Source organism: Mustelus asterias, chromosome 6 (assembly GCF_964213995.1).
Source record: "Mustelus asterias chromosome 6, sMusAst1.hap1.1, whole genome shotgun sequence".
NCBI lineage: Eukaryota > Metazoa > Chordata > Chondrichthyes > Carcharhiniformes > Triakidae > Mustelus > Mustelus asterias.
In genome coordinates this window covers 135406802-135427865 of record NC_135806.1, presented here as the reverse complement: position 1 = coordinate 135427865, position 21064 = coordinate 135406802, and the positions used below count along the sequence as shown (strand labels likewise).

Sequence of the window (21064 nt, the reverse complement as noted above, 5' to 3'; positions counted from 1 at the left end):
GAAGGCCATTCAGCCCATCGAGTCTGCACCGGCTACAATCCCATCCAGGCCCTATCTCCATTACCTTGCGCATTTACCCTAGCTATTCCCCCTGACATTAAGGAGCAATTTAGCATGGCCAATCAACCTAACCCGCCACGCATCTTTGGACCGTGGGAGGAAACCGGAGCGCCCGGAGGAAACTCACGCAGACACGGGAAGAACATGCAAAATCCACAAAGATAGTGACCCAAGCTAGGAATCAAACGCAGATCCCTGGTGCTGTGAGGCAGCAGTGCTGACCACTGTGCCACCGTGCTGCCCCTAATAACCATGAAACCTTTGTTGATTGTCAGAAAACCCCAGCTGGTTCACTGATGTCCTTCAGGGAAGGAAATCTGCCGTCCTTACCCGGTCTGGCCTACATGTGATTCCAGAGCCACAGCAATGTGGCTGACTCTCAACTGCCCTCGGGCAACTAGGGATGGACAATAAAGGCTGGCCAGCCAGTGACGTCCATCTCCCATGAAGGAATAAAAAAAACACAATATCATCCAACCCTATCAGCATAACCTTAACCTCTTTGTGTTCATCCATTTTCTCATTAAATGTACCTATCATTGCACCGCCCCCTGTTGGTGGCAAATTCCACATTCTAACCATTCTCTGATAAAGAAGTCTCTCCGGAATTCTTTGTTGAATTTGTCTATGGCTATTGTGCAATGGTAGGCCCTATTTTAGGACTCCGCCACAAGTGGGAACAACCTCTTTACAGCTACCGTATCAAAGCCCAGGGAAAGGAACGGCGATATATTTCCAAGTCAGGATGTTGTGTGATTTGGAGGGGAATTTCCAGGTGATGGTGTTCCCATGTATCTGCTACTCTTGTCCTTCTAGATGGTAGAAACCTCGGGTGGGATTTTCTGACCTCGCTCGCCCGAAAACCGGAAAATCCCGCCCGAGGTCAATGTCCGTCCCTCACCCACTCCGATTCACATGGCAGACAAGACGGGAAAATTCGCCACCAAGAGTTCTGAAGGTGTTGTTGAAGTAGCCTTGGTGAGTTCCTGCTGTACAACTGTTAGATGGTGCACACAGCTGTCACTGGGCATTGGTGATAGGAGATTGCTCATTTGTAAAAGGAGTGACAATCAAACAGGCTATTGTGTCCTGGATGGTGTCGAGCTTCTTGAGTGTTGTTGGAGCTGCACCCATCCAGGCAAGCGGGGAGTGTTCCATCACACTCCTGACTTCTGCCTTGTCAATGGTGGACAGGCTTTGGGGAGTCAATGGTGGACAGGCTTTGGGGAGTCAGAAGGTGAGTTACTCGCCGCAGTATTCCTAGTCTCTGAGCTGCTCTTGTAGTATTTATGCAATTGGCCCAGTTCAGTTTCCAGTCAATGGTAACCCCTCCTATGATGTTGGTAAAGGGGGATTCAGCAATGGCAATGCAACTCAGCATTTCTGCCACCTACTTTGTCCAGACCCCTTGTGATTTTGAATACTTCTATCAAAGTTCCTCTCACCTAGGGAAATTCGGCATGCCCACGATGACTCTCACCAATTTTTACAGATGCACCATAGAAAGCATCCTTTCCGGATATATGGTATGGCTCCTGCTCCAATCAAGACCACAAGAAACTACAAAGGGTCGTGTTTGTAGCCCAGTCCATCACTCAAACCAGCCTCCAATCCATTGACTCTGTCTCAACTTCCCGCTGCCTTGGAAAAGCATAATCAAGGACCCCATGCACCCCAGACATTCTCTCTTCCACCTTCTGTCGGAAAAAAGATACGAATGTCTGGGGTCACGTACCAACTGACTCAAGAACAGCTTCTTCCCTGCTGTCATCAGACTGTTGAATGGACCTACCTTGCATTAAGTTGATCTTTCTCTACACCCTAGCTATGACTGTAACACTACATTCTGCACTCCCTTCTTTCCTTCTCCCCGCTGAACATCTACGTATGGTTTGCTTTGTCTGTGTAGCGCGCAAGAAATAATACTTTTCGCTGTATACTAATATATGCGACAATAATAAATCAAATCAAATCCTTCACCTTTGCATTGTGCCTTAGAACAAAGAGAGTTAAGACAAGATTTAACCATGGTAATTAAAATTTTGGTGAAGTAGAGATTGTTTCCAGTGGAGGATTAGCTACCAAAGGACACAGAATTCAGATTAGCAAAACACTGCAACTTGTGTGAGTAACTGCAGCGTCATAGAATGATCCAGCAATCATTCGCCGGAATTCTGCCGCCCCGCCCGCTGCGGGAACCGGAGCAGGTGACGGGCAGACAATGGGAATGTCCATTGACCTTGGGCGGGAATTTCCGGTCGAGGGTCGAGCAAGGTCATAAAATCCCACCCATCGGGTGGGATTTTCCGGCTTCACTCAGGCGAGCCTGGAAATTCCCGCCCGAGGTCAACGGAGATTTCTGCTGTCGGATCCTCGTCCAGTCCGATTCCGTGTGGGCGAGGTGATAGAGTTCCGGCTATTGTGTCAGTGCTGGGTCTTTGAAAGGGCTCTGCAATTAGACACACTCCCCAAAGCCCAGCAAAAGATTCTTTCCTCCCAATTCCCTTTTGGAAAGTTTTGAATCTGCCTCCACCGTCCATCCAGGTATGGAATTCCACACCCTAGCAATCCGCCCACTGCCTAGCTTTCTGGGTGCTGAAGGAAATATGGAAATCTGCCCAGCTAAGTAAGTGAGGTCTGAATCCATATCGAGAAGAAACTGAATATGACAAGAAGTGGTGCGGTTAGTTCTTGGAGATAATAGAAATAGGCTAATGCCAAATTGGAGTATTGTGCACAGTTTTGGTCCCCGTATTTGAGGAAAGATGTAGTGGCATTGGAGGCAGTTCAGAGGAGGTTCACTAGATTGATTCCAGAGATGAGGGGTTTGTCATACGAAGAGAGATTGAACAGTTTCGGCCGATACTCTCTGGAATTTAGAAGATTGAGGGAAGATCAAATTGAGGTATACAAGGTGATAAAAGGTATGGATAAAGTAGACGTGGAGCGGATGTTTCCTCTTGTGGGGCATTCTAGGACGAGAGGTCATAGCCTTAGGATAAGGAGTAGCAAATTTAAACAGAGTTGAGGAGAACCTACTTCTCCCAAAGGGTTGTGAATCTGTGGAATTCGCTGTCCCAAAGTGCGATGGATGCTGGGACATTGAGTACATTTAAGGAGGAGTTAGACAGATTTTTAATTGGTAATGGGTTGAAGGGTTATGGGGTGAAGGCAGGAAAATGGGGATGAGGAGCACATCAGTCATGATCGAATGGCAGAGTGGACTCGATGGACCGAATGGCCTAATTCTGCTCCTATATCTTATCAACTTATGAACTTATGAATTTATGAACTTATGAAATTACTGAGTCAGGCCTTCTGGATTGCTGATAGTTGCTGATAGGGCCAGAAAAGGGCAACGGATTAGTGCCAAGAGATGCTCCCAGACTTCTGCACCAATTTCTCCACCCAGACAATGAACCTGGAACACAAAGATAACAGATCATTCTCTCACATCACACTTCTCACTGAGTCATCAATGAAGAAACAAAAAGAGTGACTAAAGGTCATTTTGGGTAACAGTAACAAAACTAAGATTCTTTTTATTTATTCGCTCACCGCATCTGGGTATCATTCATTGCCAACATTTGTTGCCCATCGCTAATTATAGAGGTTTACAGCATGGAAACAGGCCCTTCAGCCAAGCTTGTCCATGCTGCCCCTTTTTTTTAACGACTAAATTAGTCCCAATTTCCTGTGTTTGGCCCATATCCCTCTATACCCATTTTACCCATGCAACTGTCTAAATGCTTTTCAAAAGACAAAATTATACCCGTCTCTACTACGACCTCTGGCAGCTCGTTCCAAACACTCATCACCCTCTGACTGAAACGCAAGCAATTGGGACTCGCTTAGTGGTTAAAACAAAAGGGCGGCCTGGGCAAGTTGGGCTGAGGGATCTGTTTCCATGCTGTAAACCTCTCTGTGACTTTATGAGCAGAGTGGGAGGAGGCTCTTGTGAGTCCTAAACACCAGCCCAGGGCTGAATGGCCTGCGTCACATTCCAGCACCTGCGTCTTCCAGCAGATTGAGGTTACATGTAGGATTCTGAAGGATGAGCCGGAGAAACCCATTGATCCAGAGAGCTGTAAAGAGCTGGAAATCACTTCCCGGGCCTTTGACTGAGGAACAAAAGGGTCAAGATTTGATTGGAGAGATTAAACAAAGACGAGAGGATGAAGGCCTCCGGGAACAGGGTGGGTAAATGGGATTAGAACTATCTGTACTCATGAAGGAAAGACACCAGAACAAACTGGGACAGTGAACTGACCTGTTTTCCATATTGTAACGCTTATGTGTGAACTCCCCACACAATCCAGCAGGGTTTCAGCTGGATGGTTATCAGGGGCATATTTTCCCTCATATCCCCCCTGTTCCGAGTCAAAGGACTCAATATAGAAACATAGAGGCTAGAAACAGGGGGAGGCCATTCGGCCCTTCGAGCCTGCTCCGCCTTTCATTCCGATCATCGCTGATCATCAAATTCAATGTTCTGATCCCCCCCTTACCCCATATCCCCTGATCCCTTTAGCCCCAAGAGCTATACCGAGCTTCTTGGAATCACACAACGTTTACCTGCTGGTCTCCCCATTTGATGTTGGACACTGATAAAATACCAAGAAATTGCCTTGGGGTGGGGGTGGGGGGGGGGGGGGGGGTGCAGGAAGTGGTGCTTCGTGGGGTGAATGGGATCAAAGTTTATAGGGAGAAAGCAGGATTCGGCTATTGAGTTGGACAATCAGCCATGATCGTGATGAATGGCGGAGCAGGTACAAAGGGCCGAATGGCCTCCTCCTGCCCCTATCTTCTATGTTTCTATGCTTAATTGGTGATTTAAGTTAGTTTACATTGGTCTCCCAGATCAGTAATATCCAGCCCTTTTTCTTACCTCATCGAAAATCACATATTGAATCCTACTGGCCCAGTCCTGCATATGAGGAGAGAGCAGGAGAATCTCTAAGCACTGAGGGACTGTGACAAGCACCTGTAGAGGAATAACATATCATCACAATTGATTTCATGGTTCTAGGACGCTCCTTAAAATCTACTCTTTGATCACCCATTTATTGAACCGCTCCAGTGCAGGAGGAGACCATTCGGCCCATTGAGTCTGCACAAACTCTCGAATGGATCATCTTACCTAGGCCTCCTCCGTCACCCTAGCTCCGTAGCCCCACACATTTACCATGCCTAATAGAATTTTTTGAGGAGGTAACTAAGTGTGTAGATGAAGGTAGTGCAGTTGATGTCATATACATGGATTTTAGTAAGGCGTTTGATAAAGTCCCCCACGGTCGGCTTATGAAGAAAGTAAGGATGTGTGGGATAGAGGGAAGTTTGGCCGATTGGATAGGTAACTGGCTATCTAACAGAAGACAGAGGGTGGTGGTGGATGGAAAATTTTCGGACTGGAAACCGGTTACCAGCGGAGTGCCACATGGATCAGTGCTTGGTCCTCTGCTATTTGTAATTTTTATAAATGACTTGGAGGAGGGGGCTGAAGGGTGGATCAGTAAATTTGCTGATGACACCAAGATTGCTGGAGTAGTGGATGAGATGGAGGGCTGTTGTAGGCTGCAAAGAGATATAGATAGAATGCAGAGCTGGGCTGAAAAATGGCAAATGGAGTTTAACCCTGACAAATGCGAGGTGATTCATTTTGGTAGGACAAATTTAAATGTGGATTACAGGGTCAAAGGTAGGGTTCTGAAGAATGTGGAGGAACAGAGAGATCTTGGGGTTCATATCCATAGATCTCTGAAGGTTGCCACTCAAGTGGATAGAGCCGTGAAGAAGGCCTATAGTGTGTTGGCGTTCATTAACAGGGGGTTTGAGTTTAAGCGCCGTGGGGTTATGCTGCAACTGTACAGGACCTTGGTGAGACCACATTTGGAATATTGTGTGCAGTTCTGGTCACCTCACTACAAGAAGGATGTAGAGACACTGGAAAGAGTGCAAAGGAGATTTACCAGGATGCTGCCTGGTTTGGAGGGTAGGTCTTATGAGGAAAGGTTGAGGGAACTTGGGCTTTTCTCTTTGGTGCGGAGGAGGTTGAGAGGAGACTTGATAGAGGTTAATAAGATGATGAGGGGGATAGATAGAGTGAACATTCAAAGACTATTTCCTCGGGTGAATGGAGCGGTAACTAGGGGGCATAACTATAGGGTTCATGGTGGGAGATATAAGAAGGATGTCCGAGGTAGGTTTTTTACTCAGAGAGTGGTTGGGGTGTGGAATGGACTGCCTGCAGGGATAGTGGAGTCAGAAACTTTAGGAACATTTAAGAAGCTATTGGATAGGCACATGGAGTACTTCGGGATGATAGGGAGGAAATAGCTTGATCTGGGTTTCAGACAAAGCTCGGCACAACATCGTGGGCCGAAGGGCCTGTTCTGTGCTGTACTGTTCTATGTTCTATGTTCTAATCCACCTAAACCTATACATCTTGGGACACCATGGGGTAATTTACCATGGCAAATCCACCTAACCTGCACATCTCTGGGCGGCACGGTACCACAGTGGTTAGCACTGCTGCCTCACAGCTCCAGGGATCCGAGTCCAATTCCCGACTTGGGTCACTGTCTGTGTGGAGTTTGCAAGTTCTCCGGGTTTCCTCCGGGTGCTCCGGTTTCCTCCCGTAGCCCAAAGATGTGCGGGTTCGGTTGATTGGCCATACTAAATTGCCCCTTAGTGCCCCAGGGTGTGTAGGTTAGAGTGATTAGCAGGGTAAATATGTGGGGTGACGGGGATAGGGCCTGGGTGGGATTGTTGTCAGTGCAGACTCAATGGGCTGAATGGTCTCCTTCTGCACTGTAGGGTTTCTATGATTCTATTCTTTGGAGTGTGGGAGGAAACCCACGCAGACACGGGGAGAATGTGCAAACCCCACACAGACAGTCACCCAAGGCCGGAATCGAACCTGGGTCCCTGGTGCTGTGAGGCAGCAGTGCTAACCACTGTGCCACCATGCCGCCCAGAGATGTGTCTTCCTTTGGATCATTATCAAGCTTTGTCTGATTATGCTGATGTGTTGCATCTCACAACTTTCTAATATGTCGGAGGTGCTGTATAAATGCAAATTGCTCTTATTAATGTTCATGATTTGTTATTAACAACCTACTTTGAGGTGGTATCATTTGGTGTAACTTATCCAGACTTACAGTGAGCGGACCATCCTCACCAACTTGCCTTTTGCCTGTTACTAACAATGAAATAGGAATAACAAACTGCATGGGTGTTGTGGACTCATGGAGCATGTACAGGATTATCACAGAATTGTTACAGCACAGAGGAGGCTATATGGTGACCCAAAGACCAACTTTTACAGATGCGCCATAGAAAGCATTCTTTCTGGTTGTATCACAGCTTGGTATGGCTCCTGCTCTGCCCAAGACCGCAAGGGACTACAAAAGGTCGTGAATGTAGCCCAATCCATCACGCAAACCAGCCTCCCATCCATTGACTCTGTCTACACTTCCCGCTGCCTCGGAAAAGCAGCCAGCATAATCAAGGACCCCATGCACCCCGGACATTCTCTCTTCCACCTCCTTCCGTCGGGAAAAAGATACAAATGTCTGAGGTCACGTACCAACCGACTCAAGAAGCTTCTTCCCTGCTGCTGTCAGACTTTTGGGTGGACCTACCTTGCATTAAGCTGATCTTTCTCTACATCTTAGCTATGACTGTAACACTACATTCTGCACTTTCTTGTTTCCTTCTCTATGAACAGTATGCTTTGTCTGTATAACGTGCAAGAAACAATACTTTTCACTGTATACTACTGCATGTAACAGCAATAAATCAAATCAAATCAAGACCCAAACTAGCAGATTACGTTTCAATCAATTAAAATGACTAATGTGGCAGACTGTTGTACAAAAGTCAGTGGAAGGTTATCCCTGTCTGATCTGAGGCTGCCTGCGACTCCAGTCTCACACTATATGGTTAAACCTATCACACAATTAGGATAACAAAGAATGGGCAGTGCGGCCCAGAAGAATTATTTTCTAACTCCTTGGCATTTGTCAGCATCTTATTGACTATTCGACTATGTAATAGCTCTGGGAATATACCTGACAGTTATGCACATGGCTCCGGTAGTCTCTTGTGAAGGTCCCACACACCACCATTCCTTGGGGTAGGGACTTGTTAAACCTCCCATAGACAGTGGCCACCACCTGATTGACAAGCGCCTGTTAGAAGGAGCAGATGATATCATTATATTTAAAATTCAAGATTCTGCTGAGTGTTAATTTAAAATAGCGATTCACCCAATCCTGGCCAGAAACAGCAGAGAGACAGAGGCATGCACACACACACATTCACACACACACTCAAACACACGCATACTCACATGCATACACACACACACATGCATACATACACACACACTCATACACTCACACACATGCATACACACACACACACACACACATGCATACACACACACACACACACACAGAGGTTTACAGCATGGAAATGGGCCCTTCGGCCCAACTTGTCCATGCCGCCCAGTTTTTACCGCTAAGCTAGTCCTAATTGCCCATATTTGGCCCATATCCCTCTACTTCCCCCATACATCTCCCTTATACATTCCCCCTCACTTTGAACCTGTGCCCCCTTGTAATTGACACTTCCACCCTGGGAAAAAGCCAGGTCAAAGAAAGAAAGCAAAAAAAAGGCAAGTCTTTCTTTGTAACTCAAAGGTGTTTCTGAGCTAACCAAATGCTGTTCCTTACCTTGGTGGGTGAAACATACACCACAATGCCAGTATCACTGGTCCTCAGCACCTTCTCCATGCAGTAGTATGACGCATAGGTTTTCCCAGAGGATGTTGGGGCCACGATCACTGCAGATTCATTATTGTCCACTGCATCCAGCAACTCCCTCTGAAATTCAATCGTAAAAACGTTCTTAGGTTTTATTGCTCCACTCTGTAATAAATATCAATCTATACAGACTCCAGTTTGGCCGTCACAAGGAGAGGAGCAAGTTACTTTTTAAATACACATTCAGTTTCCATTGTGTCAAATTATTATGGGGGAAAGAGAAGAGAGACGCTATTTGGTGAGAGAATGGGACAGACATATTATGATTTTGAACAACTCTATAAAATCTCCACTTAGCCTTCTCGACCCTAAGGGGAGCAATCTTTCTCCAATCTCTCCACATAACCAAAGTCTTAAGATTCTAGTAAGTCTCTTCTGCACGCGCTCCAAGGCCTTGGCAACATTCCCAAAGTGCGGTGCCCAGAACTGGACGCACTGCTCCAGCTGACATGAAGGCATCTATCAAAGTTTAGTATTATTTCTGATGAAAGACCACTGAGTTGGGTCAGAACCCTGGAACCCCTCCTTCCCTAACAGCATATGGTGTACCTACAGCTCAGCGGGACTGATGTATGAGGAGAGATTGAAACATAGAAACATAGAAGATAGGAGAAGGAGGAGGCCATTTGGCCCTTTGTGCCTGCTCCACCATTCATCACGGTCATTGTTGATTGTCCAACTCAGTAGGCTAATCCTGCTTTCTTTCCATAACCTTTGATCCTATTTGCCCCAAGTGGATGAAGAAATGTCTTCTCACCTCCGTCCTAAATGGTCGACCCCGAATCCTCAGACAGTGACCCCCTGGTTCTGGACTCCCCCACCATCGGGAACATCCTCCCTGCATCTACCCTGTCTAGGCCTGTTAGAATTTTATAAATCTCTATGAGATCCCCCCCTCATTAATCTAGATTGACTAGGTTAGGATTGTTTTCGCTGGAGTTCAGACGAATGAGGGGAGGATTTCAGAGACATATAAAATTCTAACAGTACTAGACAGGGTAGATGCAGGGAGGATGTTCCTGATGGTGGGGGAGTCCAGAACCAGGGGTCACAGTCTGGGGATTTGGTGTAGACCATTTAGGACGGAGGTGAGGAGACATTTCTTCACCCCAAGAGTGGTGAGCCTGTGGAACTCATTACCACAGGAAGTAGTTGATGCCAAAACATTGAATATATCCAAGAGGCGGCTGGATATAGCACTTGGGGTGAACGGGGTCAAAGGTTATGGGGTGAAAGCAGGATTAGGCTATCGAGTTGGACGATCAGCCATGATCGTAATGAATGGTGGAGCAGGCTCGAATGGCCAAATGGCCTCCTCCTGCTCCTATCTTCTATGTTTCTATGCTTCATGGACTGCAGCGGTTCAAGAAGGCATCCTTCTCAGGGACAATTAGGGATGGGGAATTAATATTGTCCTGGCTAGCAACCCCCCCACCCTACAAATGAATATATCCAAAAAAAAGTTAAAGTCGTTGCTATTTTGGAAGACCACCTGAAGTTCCACAAACCTCCAAGATGTGAAGAGTGAGAGGGGATCTCATAGAGACTTATAAAATTCTAACAGGGTTAGCCAGGGTAAATTCAGAAAGAATGTTCCCAATGGTGGGGGAGTCCAGAATTAAGGGGTCATAGAGTCTTAGAGGTTTACAGCATGGAAACAGGCCCTTCGGCCCAACTTGTCCATGCCGCCCTTTTTTTTAACCGCAAAGCTAGCACAATTGCCTACATTTGGCCCATATCCCTCTATACCCATCTTACCGACGTAACTGTCTAAATGTTTTTTAAAAGACAAAATTGTACCCGCCTCTACTACTACCTCTGGCAGCTTGTTCCAGACACTCACCACCCTCTGTGTGGAAAAAATTGTCCCTCTGGACACTTTTGTATCTCTCCCCTCTCAACTTAAACCTATGCCCTCTAGTTTTAGACTCCCCTACCTTTGGGAAAAGATATTAACTTTCTAGCTGATCTATGCCCCTCATTATTTTATAGACCTCTATAAGATCACCCCTCAGCCTTCTACGCTCCAGAGAAAAAAGTCCCAGTCTATCCAGCCTCTCTTTAGAACTCAAACCATCAAGTCCCGGTAGCATCTTAGTAAATTTCTTCTGCATTCTTTCTCATTTAATAATATCCTTTTTATAATAGGGTGACCAGAGTTGTACACAATATTCCAAGTGTGGCCTTACCAATGTCTTGTACAACTTCAACAAGACATCCCAACTCCTGTATTCAATGTTCTGACCAATGAGACCAAGCATGCTGAATGCCTTCTTCACCTCTCTGTCCACCTGTGACTCCACTTTCAAGGAGCTATGAACATGTATCCCTAGGTCTCTTTGTTCTGTAACTCTCCCCAACGCCCTTAACTGAGTAAGTCCTGCCCTGGTTCAATCTACCAAAACGCATCACCTTGCATTTATCTAAATTAAACTCCATCTGCCATTCGTCAGCCCACTGGCCAATTGATCAAGATCCCGTTGCAATCCAAAATAACTTTCTTCACTGTCCACTAGGCCACCAATCTTCGTGTCATCTGCAAACTTACTAACCATGCCCCCTATATTCTCATCCAAATCATTGATGTAAATGACAAATAACAGCACTGATCCCTGAGGCATGGTCACAGGCCTCCAGTTTGAAAAACAACTCTCTACAACAGCCCTCTGGCTTCTGTCAAGAACAGTAAGGAGTCTAACAACACCAGGTTAAAGTCCAACAGGTTTATTTGGTAGCAAACGCCACTAGCTTTTGGAGCGCTGCTCCTTCGTCAGGTGAGTGGGAGATCTGCTCATCTCCACATTCTGTCAAGAAGCCAATTTTGTATCCATTTAGATATATCACCCTGGATCCCGTGAGATTTAACCTTATGCAACAAGCTACCTTGTCAAAGGCCTTGCTAAAGTCCATGTAGACAACATCAACTGCACTGCCCTCATCTAGCTTGTTGGTTAGCCCTTCAAAAATCTCAATCAAATTTGTGAGACATGATTTTCCACTCACAAAGCCATGCTGACTATCCCAAATCAGTCCTTGTGTCTCTAAATGCCTGTAGATCCTGTCTTTCAAAAAACCTTCCAACAACTTACCCACCACAGATGTGAGGCTCACTGGCCTGTAGTTCCCAGGCTTTTCCCTGCAACCCTTTTTAAACAAAGGCACAACATTTGCCACTCTCCAATCTCCAGGCACCTCACCTGTGACTATCGATAATTCAAATATCTCTGCTAGGGGACCCGCAATTTCCTCCCTAGCCTCCCACAATGTCCTTGGATACACTTCATCAAGTCCTGGGGATTTATCTACCTTGATGCGCTTTAAGACTTCCAGCACCTCCTTCTCTGTAATATGCACACTCCTCAAGACATCATTATTTATTTCCCCAAGTTCCCTAACATTCATGCTTTTCTCAACAGTAAATACTGATGAGAAATATTCATTTAGAATCTCACCCATCTCTTGTGGATCCGAACGTAGATGACCTTGTTGACCCTTAAGAGGCCCTACTCTCTCCCTCGTTACTCTTTTGCCCTTTCTGTATTTGTAGAAGCTCTTTGGATTCTCCTTTGTCTTTTCTGACAAAACAGTCTCGTGTCCCCTTTTTACTCTCCTGATTTCTCTCTTAACTCTACTCCTACACCCCCTATACTCTTCAAGGGATTCACTTAATCCCAGCTGCCTATGCATGTCATGTGCCTCCTTCATCTTCTTGACCAGGGCCTCAATATCCCGAGTCATCCAGGGTTCCCTACTTTTGCCAGCCTTGCTCTTCACTCTAAGAGTAAGGTGCTTACCCTGGATCCTGGTTAACACACTTTTCAAAGTCTCCCACTTACCAGACGTCCCCTTGCCTTCCTACAGACTCTTCCAATTAACTTTTGAAAGTTCCTGCCTTGCCCCAAGTTAGAATTTTAACTTTTGGGCCAGGCCTATCATTCTCCATAGCTATCTTAAAACTAATAGAAATGTGGTCACTGGTCCCAAAGTGATCCCTCACTAACATTTCTGTCACTTGCCCTTCCTTATTTCCCAAGAGGAGGTCAAGTTTTGCCCCCTCTCTAGTCGGGCCATCCACATACTGAATGGGAAATTCCTCCTGAATACACTCAACAGATTTCTCTCCATCCAACCCTCCAATACTATGGCTGTCCCAGTCAATGTTGGGAAAGTTAAAATCCCCTACTCTTACCACCCTATTTTTCTTGGCGCTATCTGTAATCTCCTTACATATTTGCTCCTTAAATTCCCGCTGACTATTTGGAAGCCTATAGTACAACCCTATCAAAGTGATTTCCCCCTTCTTATTTCTCAGTTCTACCCATATAGACTCAGTGGCCGAACCCTCGGATATCTCCTCTCTCAATACTGCTGTGATGTTTTCCCTAATCAAAAGTGCAACTCCCCCTCCTCTCTCACTTCCTGTTCTATCTTTCCTATGGCATCTGTACCCTAGAACATTGAGCTGCCAGTCTTGTCCCTCCCTTAGCCATGTTTCAGTAATTGCTATAATATCCCAGTCCCATGTACCCATCCATGCCCTGAGTTCATCTGCCTTGCCCGTCAGGCCTCTTGCATTGAAATAAATGCAGTTTAATCTGGACTTCCCTTGCTCTCTGTCCTGCTTTTGCCTGATCTGTCTGGTAATAGGATTACTGACACTGCCTTTACTGCTTAATGTGCCCGCTTTAACTTCTGTGCTATCCTCAACCTTCTCTTCTGTTTCCCTACCGCTTTGGATCCCACCCCCCCTGCCAAACTAGTTTAAACCCTCCGGAGTGGCTCCAGCAAATCTCCCCGCCAGGATGTTAGTCCCCCTCCAGTTCAGGTGTAACCTGTCCCTCTTGAACAGGTCGCCCCTTCCCCAGAAGAGTTCCCAATGATCCAAAAATCTAAATCCCTGCCCCCTGCACCAGCTCTCAAGCCAGGCATTCATCTGCCTAAGCCTCCTATTCCTACTCTCACTGGCATGAGGCATCGGTAATAGTCCAGAAATTAATACCTAGTTTGAGGATAAGGGATTTTAGGATTGAGGTGAGGAGACATTTCTTCACCCAGAGGGTGGTGAATGTGTGGAATTCACTACCACCGAAAGTAGTTGAGGCCAAAATGTTGTCTGATTTCAAGAAGAAATTCGATATATCTCTTGGGGCTAAAGGGATCAAGGTATATGCGGAGGAAGGGGGAATCAGGATATCGAATTCGATAATCAGCCATGATCAAAATGTATGACAAAGCAGGCTCGAAGGGCCGAATGGCCTCCTCCTGCTTCGAGTTTCTATGTTTCTATGTCCATGTCCCTACAGTTCTGGTCTCTTGAGCATCCCCAGTTTTAATGACTCCTCCACTGATGGATGGTCCTTCAGTTGCCTGGTCCTGAGCTCTGGAATTTGCTCCCTGCACCTCTCCAGTTCTCTACCTCACTTTTCTCCTTAAGATGCTCCTTAAAATCCAACTCTTTGATTTGATTTGATTTGAGTTATTATTGTCACATTATTAACACACAGTGAAAAGTATTGTTTCTTGTGCACTATACAGACAAAGCATTCTGTTCACAGAGAAGGAAAGGAGAGAGTGCAGAATGTAGTGTTACAGTCATAGCGATGGTGCAGAGAAAGATCACCTTAATATAAGGTAGGTCCATTCAAAAGTCTGATGGCAGGGGAAGAAGCTGTTCTTGAGTCAGTTGGTACGCGGCCTCAGACTTTTGTATCTTTTTCCCGATGGGAGAAGGTGGAAGAGAGAATGTCCAGGGTGCATGGGGTCCTTAATTATGCTGGCTGCTTTGCCGAGGCAGCGGGAAGTGTAGACAGAGTCAATGGATGGGAGGCTGGTTTGTGTGATGGATTGGGCTTCATTCACGACCTTCTGTAGTTCTTGGGCAGAGCAGGAGACATATCAAGCTGTGATACAATCAGAAAGAATGCTTTCTATGGCGCATCTGTAAAGGTTGGTGAGAGTCGTAGCTGACATGCCAAATTTCCTTCGTCTTCTGAGAAAGTAGAGACGTTGGTGGGCTTTCTTAACTATAGTGTCGGCATGGGGGGATCAGGACAGGACAAGTTGTTGGTGATCTGGACACCTAAAAACTTGATGTTAATCACCTGGCTAAACATAACATGACTCAGTGTCAGACTTTGTTTACTGGTGCCCGAGTATATGGGACTCTGATTCTAACTCATGAAATAAGAATACAGGCTTTTCCTTCCAACAGGAATGCCAACACATAGAGTAACTCACTTAGCAGGATAGTGGAGGCAGAAATCTCAGGATATGCTTATCTGAAGAAAGCAATCGGGTGGACCAGCATTGATTTTCTTAATTCACCTCTGACAGGGCCAGAATCTTCTTTTACAGATGCACCATAGAAAGCATCCTTTCCAAACGTATCACAGCTTGGCATGTTCTGCTCAAGACCACAAGAAAATCCAACGTAGCTTAGTCCATCACGCAAACCAGCCTCCCATCCATTGTTTCCATTTCCAGCTGCCTCGGAAAGGCAGCCAGCATAATTAAGGACCCCACGCACCCCGAACATTCTCTCTTCCACCTTCTTCCGTTGGGAAAAAGATGCAAAAGTCTGAGATCATGCACCAATCGACTCAAGAACAGCTTTTTCCCTGCATTGAATGGACATTTGAATGGACCTACCTTGCATTAAGTTGATCTTTCTCTACACGCTAGCTGTGACTGTAACACTACATTCTGCAGTCTCTCCTTTCCTTCTCTATGTATGGTATGCTTTGTCTGCATTGTGCGCAAGAAACAATACTTTTCACTGTATCCCAATACATGTGATAATAATAAATCAAATCAAATCAAACATCTTCCAGTGCTGTGCCATTACAAGGACCTCTATCAAAATGCGCAGAAGAAAATAATTCTACAATGTGTTAAACATCTTCCCCCCCTTCCTTATGGACACTACTCATGAGTTATTCATAATTTTAACCAGAGAGCAGTTGCCTATGACATTCCCGTGTATTCCTCTTCTCCCCCTGTTATATTTTGGGGATTTAGCCTCTTCTACAGCAAAGAGCTAAAGAATAGGAGCCACGCCATGCATTACTCATTCCAACAAGTCAGAGTTTATTTACATCGGTGTAAGTGGTGAATCTGTGGAACTCTTTGCTGCAGAAGGCTGTGGAGGCCAGGTCATTGAGTGTCTTTAAGACAGAGATAGATAGGTTCTTTATTGGTAAGGGATCAAAGGGAATGTGGAAAGGGCAGGAGAATGCGATTGAGAACCATATCAGCTATGATTGAATGGCAGAGCAGACTCAATGGGCCGAATGGCCTAATTCTGCTCCTATATCTTGTGGTGTGAGATGGAAGAAGGATGGAACCCTGCGAATGCCTCTGTTGATGTCACAGCATGTCATGTGACTAACCCCACACGGATGCATTCCTTTACAGCCCCTGACCCCCTGTACGTTACCTGCCAAGCATCTGGTATGAAATGTCGAACCCTGGGATCAGGATCTTTCCGTTCCTCCCGGAATAGATATGGCCCCATGTACTGCAGCTGGAATCGAGATGCTCCTAAACCGAGTGGAAACTTGGGATCTTTCATCACTTCAGTCTTCACTCCTTGATCCTGCAGTGAAAAATTGTGAAGTTTGAGTTTATATAACTCTTCACTGACAACTGGGAGAGCTTCAGTTTTTAAAATTCTGGTCACCCTATTATAGAAAGGATATTATTAAACTAGAAAGAGTGCAGAAGAGATTTACTAGGATGCTACCAGGAGGTGCAAGGTGTTTATGCTCAGAGACAATCAGAGCAGTTTGTAAGTTGATCATAAAGAGACCCAAAGTCCCAGGAAGGTGCTATAGATATTGGGTTATAAACAGTGATTTTGTGGAGATGCCGGTGTTGGACTGGGGGGGGGGGGGGGGGCACAGTAAGAAGTCTCTCAACACCAGGTTAAAGTCCAACAGGTTTATTTGGAATCATGAGCTTTCAGAGCACTTCTCCTTTCTCAAGTGAGTCATGAGGAAGAATCATGCACTCACCTGATGAAGGAGCAGCGCTTCGAAAGCTCGTGATTCAAATAAACCTGTTGGACTTTAACCTGGTGTTGTGAGACTTGCAAACTGTCCATTTATTTCTAAGATGAAACAAAGTTGGCATCAAGAATAGCTAATTAGCATTTTTAATTAGATGCAAAGTTAATGGGGCTGCAGGTTGGGGAAGCCATTTTGAGATCAGGTTACAGACGTCCCTAAATAAGAAGGAATATCAGGCAGCTAGACAACAGTTGAAGTTTTGTGTTGTGTGGTCAGCAGCTGTCTGAGAGGTAGAGAGAGCAAAAGGGTTGAAGAAGCCAAGTCTGCACTATAAGCAGAGAAAATTCTGACTTCATTTTTCACCATGTATAACATGGGTGGGACTGGTGTGCAGATTGAGGACAAAGATTTTGAGGAGGTAAGAAAGGCTGGAAGATTTGCTGGATGGTTTGAAACCAGAGAAATCTACAGTGTAACTCACCCTGCAAGGGATAGTTGTGGGATTATAAATTACCCATCCGGGAAAGGTAAAATAAAGCAACCCAATGGGAGCAACTGTGAACTGTTTGCAACAATAACAATTTAGTGGAAGGTTTTATGAGTAAGAAGGAACTGCTGATTTCTATAGTTTACAGTATAAGTTGTCCACAAATGAAAATAATGTTTGGTCAATAGTGTTCTTTTAGTTATTTGTTACAGTAAAAGTATTAATTGTGAAATATTGACATGTTCTTTCAGCTGTTAACTTGAAGCTCAATTTTTCTTTAAAAATTATTGGTCTCTGTGCAGATTGTAATGTCTGGAATGCATTGATTAAAGGATTGGTGGAAGCAGATTCAGTAGTAACTCCTCAAAAAGGAATTGGATAAATACTTAAAGGAGCCGAAAGTTGCAGTGGTATGGGTGAAGAGCAGGGTGTGTGAGAGTCATGTATAGCTCTTTCAAAGAACCAGCGTATGCATGATAGATTGAATGATCTCCTGCTTTGCTGTATCATTCTATGATTCTAATCCAAGCTTAAGATACATGGGTCTTACCTGCTTTGCATTTATCATTTCCATAATGGTATCTCTTAGGTTCAGGAATCCTAGATTGTTGAGATATCGAGCCAACTTATTTAGTATTGTGGGAGTCAGTAGGTCCTCATGTCTGTCCAGAACATTGTGAATTCTTTGCATCAAAAGCACTGCAAAGTCCATCTCCCTCGAGTGTGTCTCTGCTCAGAAAATTAGAGGTAGAAACACATAGTATTTAATTTGCGGCCTTTCATAGGGGAGGTGATGGCATAGTTGTATTTTCACTGGGCTAGTAATTCAGAGACCCAGAGTAATGCTCTGGGGACCTGAGTTCGAATCCCACCATGGTAGGTGGTGAAACTTGAATTCAATTAAAATCTAGAATAAAAAGTCCAATGATGACCATGAAACCGTTGTCAATTGTTGTAAAAGCCCCTCTAGTTCACTAATGTCCTTTAGGGAATTATTGCTGCCACCATTACCTGGTCTGGCCTATATGTGACTCCAGACCCACAGGAATGTGGTTGAGTCTTAAATGCCCTCTGGGGATTAGCGGAATAAACAAATGGGATTGCAGGGGGTGGGCCTGGGTGAGATGCTATGTCGGTAGGGGCAGCATGGTGGCACAGTGAGGCATCGCTGCCTCACAGCGCCAGGGACCCGGGTTTGATTCCCGGCTTGGGTCACTGTCTGTATGACGTCTGCACGTGCTCCGCGTGTCTGCGTGGGCTTCTTCCGGGTGCTCCGGTTTCTTCCTACAGTCCAAAGATGTGTGGATTAGGTTGATTGACCATTCTAAATTACCCCTTAGTGTCAGAAGGCTAGCAGGATTAATAGGTGGGGTTATGGAGATAGAGGCTGGGTGAGATTGTGGTCAGTACACTGAGGCTGAATGGCCTCTTTCTGCACTGTAAGGATTCTATAAATCGGTGCAGACTCGATGGGCCGAATGTCTTCCTGCTGCACTGTAGGGATTCTATGATTCCTGATGGTGAAATTTGAATTTTTGGCTGTGGTGTCTTCAGATGCCCAAACTTTGGGTTTCTCTCTTTAAACCTCCTTCCCATTGTGAATGGCGGCACAGTGGTACAGTGGTTAGCACTGCTGCCTCACCACGCCAGGGACCCGGGTTCAATTCCGGACTCGGGTCACTGTCTGCATGGATCTGCACATTCTCTGCGTGGATTTCCTCCGGGTGCTCCGGTTTCCTCCCATTGCCGTAAAGACGTACTGGTTAGCGACATTGATCCAAATAGGCGTCGGAGTGTGGCGACTAGGGGAATTTCACAGTAACTTCATTGCAGTGTTAATGTAAGCCTTATTTGTGACTAATAAATAAACTTTAAACTTTAAAACATTCATTAAAGCTCCTTCTTCATCAAGCTTCAGACCAGCTGCTCTAATATCTCCTTGAGTGGCTAAGTATTAAATGTCTCCCTGGTGGGAAAAGCCTGAGATCATTCTGTTACATTAAAGGGGTTACATCAATGGAATTTTTAGAAACAATTCATTTCCAGGCTAGACCAGCATTTATTGCCCATCCCTAATTGCATTTGAACAGTGATGTGGAGATGCCAGTGTTGGACTGGGGTGGGCGCAATAAGGAGTCTCAACACCAGGTCAAAGTCCAACAAGTTTATTTGGAATCACGAGCTTTCAGAGCGCTGCACCTTCATCAGGTGAGTTGACCTCCACTCACCGGATGAAGGAGCAGCGCTCCGAAAGCTCGTGATTCCAAATAAACCTGTTGGACTTCAACCTGGTGTTGTGAGACTTCTTGCTTTTGTGTTGTGTGGCTTGGTACTCCATTTCTGAGGGAATTTAAGGGTCAACCATATTGTTGTGGGTCTGGAGTCACATGTAGGTGAGACCAGCTAAAAATGGATGATTTTTTTCCCTAGGGTTTTGTTGTGTCATCAGATCTGCCTGAAAATAAAACAGACTGGGCGGGAATTTACGGCCATGATCGCCCCAAGACCGGAAAATCCTGCCTGAGGACAACGGACCTTTGCATCATCCGTGACCCGCCCGCTACAACTCTCGTGGCGGGCGGGATGGGAAAATTCCACCCATAAAAGTCCAAAGTGAGTGTGCCGTTCCTACCTTTAGATTGGCAGTATTCGACCCAGGCTTTATAACAACATTCAATCCCTTCCATCTCAGCGATGACTTTCACACTGTCACTGTTACAATTCTGCAGAAACTTCTCCAGAGATTTGATTCCTTTGCCCATGTCCTGGCTGATCTCTCTCTTAATGGGTTCTTGCATTGTGTGCCATGCTTCCTTGGCCTTTCTCTCCTCTTCCTGCTTCTTCTTCTTATCCTGTGCTTCAATGATGAGCTGTGCACTCTTCTTCCGAATCTGAGAGAGTTTATGCAAGCAGGTTAGATAAAGTAAGAAGTCTCACGGCACCAGGTTAAAGTCATAGAAATCATAGAAACCCTACAGTACAGAAAGAGGCCATTTGGCCCATCGGGTCTGCACCGACCACAATCCCACCCAGGCCCTACCCCCATATCCCTACATATTTTACCCACTAATCCCTCTAATCTATGCATCCCAGGACACTAAGGGGCGATTTTAGCATGGCCAATCAACCTAACCTGCACATCTTTGGACAGTGGGAGGAAACCGGAGCATCCGGAGGAAACCCACACAGACACGAGGAGGATGTGCAGACTCCACACAGACAGTGACCCAAGCTGGGAATCGAACCCAGGTCCCTGGAGCTGTGAAGCAGCAGTGCTAACCACTGTGCTACCGTGCCGCCGAAGTCCAACAGGTTTATTTGGTATCACGAGCTTTCGGAGCGCTGCCCCTTCATCAGGTGAGTGGAGAGTTGGGTTCACAAACACGGCATATATAGACAAAGACTCAATTGCAAGATAATGGTTGGAATGCGAGCCTTTATAAATACAGACAGTGTGAGAGGAGAGAGGGATAATCACAGGTTAAAGAGGTGTGAATTGTCTCAAGCCAGGACAGTTAGTAGGATTTTGCAAGCTCAGGCCAAATGGTGGGGGTTACATGTAGTGTGACATGAACCCAAGATCCCGGTCGAGGCTGTCTTCACGTGCGCAGAACTTGGCTATCAGTCTCTGCTCGGCGATTCTGCGTTGTCGTGTGTCTTGAAGGCCGCCTGTTAGATAAACT

The 21064-nt window shown here is 45.7% G+C and overlaps 1 protein-coding gene across 1 annotated transcript in view; it reads right to left on the bottom strand.

Moving 5' to 3' along the window:
• The window catches only part of LOC144495159 (putative ATP-dependent RNA helicase DDX60), a 150239-nt gene that overhangs the window by 83905 nt on the left and 45270 nt on the right, over window positions 1-21064 (bottom strand). Inside the window, exons 13-19 of the mRNA XM_078215140.1 lie at window positions 20014-20272; window positions 17932-18110; window positions 16324-16482; window positions 8799-8948; window positions 8133-8252; window positions 4949-5044; window positions 3366-3481 (exon numbers count right to left, since the gene is read on the bottom strand). Coding sequence (XP_078071266.1) covers window positions 3366-3481; window positions 4949-5044; window positions 8133-8252; window positions 8799-8948; window positions 16324-16482; window positions 17932-18110; window positions 20014-20272 — 1079 coding nt within the window. The remainder of the gene's footprint in view (window positions 1-3365; window positions 3482-4948; window positions 5045-8132; window positions 8253-8798; window positions 8949-16323; window positions 16483-17931; window positions 18111-20013; window positions 20273-21064) is intronic.